At 47.0% G+C, this 8,111-nt stretch overlaps 1 protein-coding gene across 1 annotated transcript; it reads left to right on the forward strand.

Annotated features, from left to right (window-relative positions):
• Window positions 1-343: 343 nt before the first annotated feature.
• Window positions 344-4,764, forward strand: LOC124702952 (DEAD-box ATP-dependent RNA helicase 52C-like; the record flags this gene model as incomplete). Its single annotated transcript, XM_047235135.1, is given in 6 exon segments — window positions 344-978; window positions 1,130-1,213; window positions 2,007-2,249; window positions 2,851-3,018; window positions 3,192-3,305; window positions 3,654-4,764. Coding segments are annotated over 6 exon segments (1,751 nt in total), but the record flags the coding sequence as incomplete, so codon positions are not given.
• Between the last annotated feature and the right edge of the window lie 3,347 nt (window positions 4,765-8,111).

Here is an 8,111-nt window from a genome sequence, read left to right on the forward strand (position 1 = left end):
TGGAGATATTTTGGCCGGCCCTCCGTGCAGTCGTGCACCAAACGCCCAGATCCATCCCACCGACGCGCAGGCGCAGCGCACCTCCGGTCGTCTTTCCGGTTTAGGTTTTCCATCTCGCTCTCGCACGCTTCGTTTTAGCCGCAAACTCCACCCACCCACCACCCATCGATCGAAATCCCACGAAAAACTTGCCCCAAAAAACACCAGCGCCCACCTCCCCTCCTCCTTCTCCCCCACCTCCGCGCAGATCCAACCATGGCGGCCCCCTCCCGCACCTCCTGGGCCGACGTCGCCGACGCCGAGCCAGCCCCTCCCGCTCCCGCTCCCGCTCCAGCTCCGGCGCCCGCGCCCGCCGCATCCAACGGCCCCGCGCGCGCCGACCGCTCCTCCTACGTCCCTCCCCACCTCCGCAACCGCTCCTCCGCGGCGCCGCCTCCCGCGTCCTCCGCTCCACCCCCGCGCGCCGCGCCAGGCCTCCTCGGCCGCCCCGCTCCCGCCGCCGGGGGGAGGTTTGCGGCCAGCGGCCCCCCGCCTCGCAGGTGGGACCGGGAGCCCAACCCCTTCGGCAACGAGGAGGAGGCGGCGCCGGAGCCCGTGCCCTTCGACGAGCACCAGAACACCGGGATCAACTTCGACGCCTACGAGGACATCCCCGTCGAGACCAGCGGCCGGGAGGTGCCGCCAGCCGTCGGCACCTTCGCCGAGATCGACCTCGGCGCCGCGCTCAACGACAACATCCGCCGCTGCAAGTACGTGCGCCCCACCCCCGTGCAGCGCCACGCCATCCCGATCTCGCTCGCCGGCCGCGACCTCATGGCCTGCGCGCAGACGGGGTCCGGGAAGACGGCCGCCTTCTGCTTCCCTATCATCAGCGGCATCATGCGGGGTCCGCCCGTGCAGCGGCCGCAGCGGAGCGGGAGCAGGACCGCCTGCCCGCTCGCTCTCATACTCTCGCCCACAAGAGAGCTCTCCATGCAGGTGACCACATCTCTCCTTTGACGCTTCAGATTATTTTTCCTTTTATTATTACACGCGCTGCAGGTGACCACATCTCTCCTTTGACGCTTCAGATTATTTTTCCTTTTATTATTACACGCGCTTGATTCCTTACCTTTGCCTTGTACTGCAGATTCATGAAGAGGCCAAGAAATTTTCATACCAGACTGGTGTCAGGGTAGTCGTTGCATATGGTGGGGCGCCTATTACCCAGCAGGTCTGGTTTTCTAACGCATTGGCTGCAATACCTAAAGTTCTGAGAATAGAAAATTTCTGTCTCAGAAAACTTTCCAGTAGAAGTGTATTTCCATGCTAGTATAGATGGTCAGTTCTTCACATAGCGAATGTTAACCGTCTCTGGAATTGCTGGTTGCATTCGTTGTTGCATTTGGTTCTAGTTAATTCTCCTGCAATGTGCAGGGTGATTTGCATAAACTGAGATCAAATGGTTAGGTATTTTTTATTTGTTCAGAACGTATTCAACAGTTTCGTATTTATAGCAAAAAAACAACAGAACATGTGCCTGTATTCTTGACTTGCCACCCTTCCACAGATCCATGTACATATATGTTTAGAAATCTGTGGTCCTCTATTCTGTGTTAGACAGTGCTTCAGTGTACGATTGATTTCCATCGGAATTTTCTTCTCATCCAAAATCTGGTTCCTTTCTAGAGCGACATTACTACTGTTTTGTTTGTTAGTGTTAGCAGTGAGTTGTCTTTCTCGTTGTCCTTTTCTTCGCCATCTTGATCTCAGGTCCCTCAGTGATATTACACCTATTATGGGTTTTGTCGTGCATGTCCCGTTGACCCCCATTGATTTTCTGGCTTTGTGTTAGATTTCACTGGTGCTGTTTGTCTGCTATCTTCAGCTTTTGTTCTCACCTAATATTTCTCTGATGTGTCATACAGCTAGTTGATTTTGCTGCATATTAGCTTTTGGATGCTTGGGCGTAACCTTAGCTGTTTAATTTCTATCAGACAATAACTCACTTTTCATTATTTTGGCAGTTGCGAGATCTTGAGAGGGGTGTTGACATTCTTGTGGCTACTCCTGGTCGTTTGGTTGATTTACTGGAAAGGGCAAGAGTATCCTTGCAGTCAATCAGATACCTTGCCCTTGATGAGGCAGATAGAATGCTGGACATGGGTTTTGAACCGCAAGTTAGGAGAATTGTTGAGCAAATGGACATGCCCCCACGAGGTGTCAGGCAGACATTGTTGTTTAGCGCTACATTCCCAGGAGAAATCCAGGTTAGATTTTTTATCTCGCACTTCTGTAGTAATCTCAATGCTACACATTTCTTAAATAATTTAGATGTCTGGTTCTTGCTATTAAGTTTGAGCCCCTGGTTGTACTTTTTTCCCCCTTGTTGCCGAGTTGATTTGCTTCTCTCCTGTTGATAGCCATATCCTAAATTTGGTTGATGTTGTACCCTTTAAGCACTATGCCATCATTTCCTTGAATGGTGTTAACCTTTGGTTCTTTGCTAGACGTGCTTAGGCGAAGTAGTTAGATTTACATCTTGAGAGGCCTACTGATACTACATCATTGTGCTATACATTGTTAATACATTGCTATATGATATGAACATTGAGGACCAATGTCGTATTAAATTAGAGAAAACCTTCAGCAAGTAGCCCAATAATACAATGGTTGTCAGCTTATCATGTGCTTAATATGTTAGTCATGCTTGTGTCCGGGTGCTGATGTATTTTTAGTTCTCCAATTGGGTTTCCTGTGCTATGCTGAATATCATTTGCATGTACATTGTTTTCCAATTGTAGTTCTTTATTTCAAAACTGTTTCAATTTGCGTTCTTAATGACATTGAGGTTACTCCTAACGAACACAGAGAATGGCATCTGACTTTCTGGAGAACTACATATTCCTGGCTGTTGGAAGAGTCGGGTCGAGTACTGAGTTGATCGCCCAGAGAGTTGAGTTTGTACAGGAGGCAGATAAAAGAAGTCACCTGATGGACCTTCTCCATGCACAGAGAGACAGTGCAGATCAAGCAAAGGTAATATATTGTCTGTTCCTTTTTATTAGTGTTGTTATTCAATCAATTTCCCTTATGTTTTGTTTTTCAATTTCTCTTTAGATCTGTTGCGAAGTATCTCTACCTCTGGGCTTACTCTAAGCAACCCAGTACAATATTTATTCGTGGTGCTCATTTTTTATTTTCTGCTGCAGCAAGCTCTCACACTTGTCTTCGTGGAAACCAAAAGGGGTGCAGACTCGCTGGAGAACTGGTTGTGTACGAATGGATTTCCAGCTACTTCTATTCATGGTGATAGAAACCAGCAGGTTTGTTCTTGTTTTTAATTCAGAACCAACCATTTTGCTTGGAGCATTTTTTTATTGAATTATTATATTATATAATTGATCAGCTACCATGGAATGAATATTGTTCAACTACTGTTCTGGTTGGTTTGTTCGTCAAACTGTATACTTAGTTTTGTTTTAATTCCATCTTTTGCTATCACACAGCAGAACTAGAACTACTAATTTATTGATTTCCTCCAACATTTCGGTAGTATTGAATCTTACTACTTGGTGAGACCATTGTGGATATTTGTTAAATATAAACTATAACATGCTCATGTCATCAAGGGCTATATTTTTCCTGACAGATTGATGTACAATTTCTTGCAGGAAAGAGAATATGCTTTGAGATCCTTCAAGAGTGGCCAGACTCCAATTCTAGTTGCAACTGATGTGGCGGCCAGGGGCCTTGACATTCCTCATGTTGCTCATGTTGTGAACTTTGATCTCCCCAACGATATCGATGATTACGTACACAGGATTGGTAGGACAGGGAGGGCAGGAAAAAGCGGTCTTGCGACGGCTTTCTTCAATGACAACAATTCTTCAATGGCGAAGTCTCTAGCTGACTTAATGACAGAATCTAATCAGGAGGTACCTGCGTGGCTCATTCGCTATGCAGCTCGCCCATCATATGGCAGCAGCAGTGGTGGAAGGAACAGGCGTGGTGGTGGAGGTGCGAGTCGCTTTGGTGGCCGGGACTTCCGGAAGGAGTCTTCATCCTTTGGCAAGGGTGGTGGCGCCGACTATGGAGGCAGCAGTGGTGGCTATGGTGGCTCCTCTACATATGGGGGTGGTGGCTATGGTGGTGCTGGGGCTCCCAGTGCCTGGGATTAATGTTGTAGTTGCTCTCTCGTAGGGTCTATCAGGTTACTTTTTACTCTAGTTTCTCATTAGATATACATTTTTGGTAGGAGCTGATATACAGCGACAGTACGAGTGAACTGTGTCATCCCCTCTTTCTTCTGGTTACTGCCGAGCTAGTCTTATCTTACAGGTATCCATTATGGAGTGTCTTGAGCACTTTCAAGCACACACGCACTAAGTTCCCCAGTTAGGCATAGGATTTCCAGAGGCTAAAATTCCGGTGTTAGGGATATAAGAGCTGGTGTTGGTAGACTGACATTTAGCAGTTGATGTCGAGTTTCTGTCTTCGTGTTTCCATGGTCCATGTCTTTTTGGTCGTTGGCTGGTTAGAGCTTGCGATGAGGGTGCTTTTGCGGCTTGAATTTTGTCCGAGATTTTATTTTTGATACCCAGGTGGTGCTTAGTCCTTTATATCCTGTTGTAATGTATATACTGTGAGGTCAGGCTGGAACGATAAAGTTATCTATCTTCTTTAGGAGGAAGAGAAGGGGTACATTTTCTGATGGTTTTGTTTCAACAAGATAAATGTTATTGTGGATTCGTTTTGGAATTATCCAAGGTTTCTCTGTTCTAACCTTGCGGTTATGTGCTCATGCCATGGTATTCTGTGTGTGTTGCAGTAAAGTTTAACTGAGGCAACAGTTTAGAGTTTTTTTTATTGAAGTTTAAATAGCTTAAAATACAGCTTGGCAAGCAGTGAGAGATATAAAGGTTATATATGGAAATGAATGAACCGAGTCGTCCACCCAGCAGATCGACCACCTTGACTGCAGAGATGGCTGACGTTCTTGCTGACAGTGCCTTGCCACCTTGGTGAGGGAGCTGTCGCAAGATGTGGCAACCTCCTTTAGTGCACAAATGGCGGACTTGACAGTGCAGGTGCCTGCTTAGAGATGGGGTGCTTGCTTTGTGTCGCCTAGCTTTATCGAATAGGATGAATTCCTGATGTATCCCAAACCTATGCATTACAATCTATGTAGAAGCAGTTAAAGTTGGGAAAATTGACTCACGGTCAGTATTAAACTATTAATACTACTCTTCAAGTTTTTTTCCTTTCTATATCTATGGATCTGTTGCAACATCCCTCGCTCTATCTGTATGATTTCCTCAATAGTCGATAATGTGCGGAGACTTAGGGCATGCAAAATGGTAGGGAAGATATGTCTCTTAGTAGTTCACGTTATCTAGAGAAGACGATAAATAGTAATGATACAATACATTATCTCTTATTACCATATCTTAAAATAAATGAGAATTAATTATTTTTAGTAGAAAATTGTGTGTCTAAGGGAAGACAAGTCATACAATGGGGAAAATAGTTCTCTCTTATTTCATAAGAGATCATCCCTTAGCTAAGAGAAGACAACCTTCTATTTGTTAATTCGCTCTCCTCCAACTAAGCAAAAAAAGATTTGCTAGTTCTCAGCTAGCTGAGAACGAACTTTGTTCTCAGTCATGTCTTACACCATTCAATTTGCATCATGATTTGTATGCTAGTCATAAATTGCAACATGAGTTGCAACTGAACTTTGATCATCTGACTGCAAACGAAGTTAGTTCTCGATCAACTGAGAAATAGTCACACCGAAGCAAAAAATTCTATGTGGTAGCCGTAAGGGGAGACTGACATCACCCTACTGTACATGCCCTTATATGGTTGTAGATCTGCAACAGCTATAGCAGGTGACCGTTATCCACGGTAGACCAGGAGGAAATACTCTTACTACGGTAGGAAATTAGGAAATATAAGAGCATCTCCACTCGTTTCCCCGAACAGGCCCCGGCGTGCCATTTTTTTATCCGGACGGCGAAAAATGGCCCAGTCGCGCCCCCGGTTCCTCGTTTTTCGCCGGATTTGGGCTTTCATCCATCCGGCAAGCCCACGCCAACCCGGGCCTAAGCGCGCGAAACGCCGAGAAATCTCTCCCGCGCTTTCGCTTCGTCTTCGCCGCAGAGGTGGACCCAACCGGTCAGCGACACACGCATCGTCTTCCGCACACGCATCGTCTTCCGCGCGCACTAACTGCCGCCGGTCAGCTCGCCGCGGACGCGTCGCATTCTGATACGCGTACAGCACGCGTCCGTTGGGAACCCCAAGAGGAAGGTGTGATGCGTACAATGACAAGTTTTCCCTCAGAAAGAAACCAAGGTTTATCGAACCAGGAGGAGCCAAGAAGCACGTTGAAGGTTGATGGCGGCGAGATGTAGTGCGGCGCAACACCAGGGATTCCGGCGCCAACGTGGAACCTGCACAACACAACCAAAGTACTTTGCCCCAACGAAACGAGTGAGGTTGTCAATCTCACCGGCTTGCTGTAACAAAGGATTAGATGTATAGTGTGGATGATGATTGTTTGCGAGAAAACGAGTAAAGAACAATAGCAGCAGATTTGTATTTCGGATGTAAAGAATGGACCGGGGTCCACAGTTCACTAGAGGTGTCTCTCCCATAAGATAAATAGCATGTTGGGTGAACAAACTACAGTCGGGCAATTGACAAATAGAGAGGGCATGACAATGCACATACATGACATAATGAGTATTGTGAGATTTAATTGGGCATTACGACAAAGTACATAGACCGCTATCCAGCATGCATCTATGCCTAGAAAGTCCACCTTCAGAGTTATCATCCGAACCCCTTCCGAGTATTAAGTTGCAAAACAACGAGACAATTGCATTAAGTATGGTGCGTAATGTAATCAATAACTACATCCTCGGACATAGCATCAATGTTTTATCCCTAGTGGCAACAACACATCCACAACCTTAGAACTTTCTCGTCACTCGTCCCGATTTAATGGAGGCATGAACCCACTATCGAGCATAAATACTCCCTCTTGGAGTTAAGAGCAAAAACTTGGCCAGAGCCTCTACTAATAACGGAGAGCATGCAAGATCATAAACAACACATAGGTAATAGATTGATAATCAACATAACATAGTATTCTCTATCCATCGGATCCCGACAAACACAACATATAGAATTACAGATAGATGATCTTGATCATGTTAGGCAGCTCACAAGATCCAACAATGAAGCACATGAGGATAAGACAACCATCTGCTACTGCTATGGACCCATAGTCCAGGGGTGAACTACTTACTCATCACTCCGGAGGCGACCATGGCGGTGAAGAGTCCTCCGGGAGATGATTCCCCTCTCCGGCAGGGTGCCGGAGGCGATCTCCTGAATCCCCGAGATGGGATTGGCGGCGGCGGCGTCTCCGGAAGGTTTTCCGTATCGTGGCTCTCGGTACCGGGGGTTTCGCGACGAAGGCTTTAAGTAGGCGGAAGGGCAACGCGGGGGGCCACACGAGGGCCCCACACACCAGGGCCGCGGCCAAGGGCCAGGCCGCGCCGCCCTGTGGTGTCGGCGCCTCGTGGCCCCACTTTCTTTCCCCCTCGGTCTTCTGGAAGCTTCGTGCAAAAATAGGACCCTGGGCGTTGATTTCGTCCAATTCCGAGAATATTTCCTTACTAGGATTTCTGAAACCAAAAACAGCAGAAAACAAGCAATCGGCTCTTCGGCATCTCGTTAATAGGTTAGTGCCGGAAAATGCATAAATACGACATATAATGTGTATAAAACATGTAGATATCATCAATAATGTGGCATGGAACATAAGAAATTATCGATACGTCGGAGACGTATCAGCATCCCCAAGCTTAGTTCCTGCTCGTTGGCGCGTAGTTGACGTGGGAGTTAGAAATCTTTGTGGTGTAGCTTTTCTTCAGTTCCCCGGCAACGGCGCCAGAAATTTGCTTGATGCGTGTAGTTGACACGTCCGTTGGGAACCCCAAGAGGAAGATGTGATGCGCACGGCGGCAAGTTTCCCTCGATAAGAAACCAAGGTTTAATCGAACCGAGTAGGAGTCAAGAAGCACGTTGAAGGTTGATGGCGGCGGGATGTAGTGCGG

This window comes from Lolium rigidum, chromosome 3, assembly GCF_022539505.1.
Source record: "Lolium rigidum isolate FL_2022 chromosome 3, APGP_CSIRO_Lrig_0.1, whole genome shotgun sequence".
Taxonomy (NCBI): domain Eukaryota; kingdom Viridiplantae; phylum Streptophyta; class Magnoliopsida; order Poales; family Poaceae; genus Lolium; species Lolium rigidum.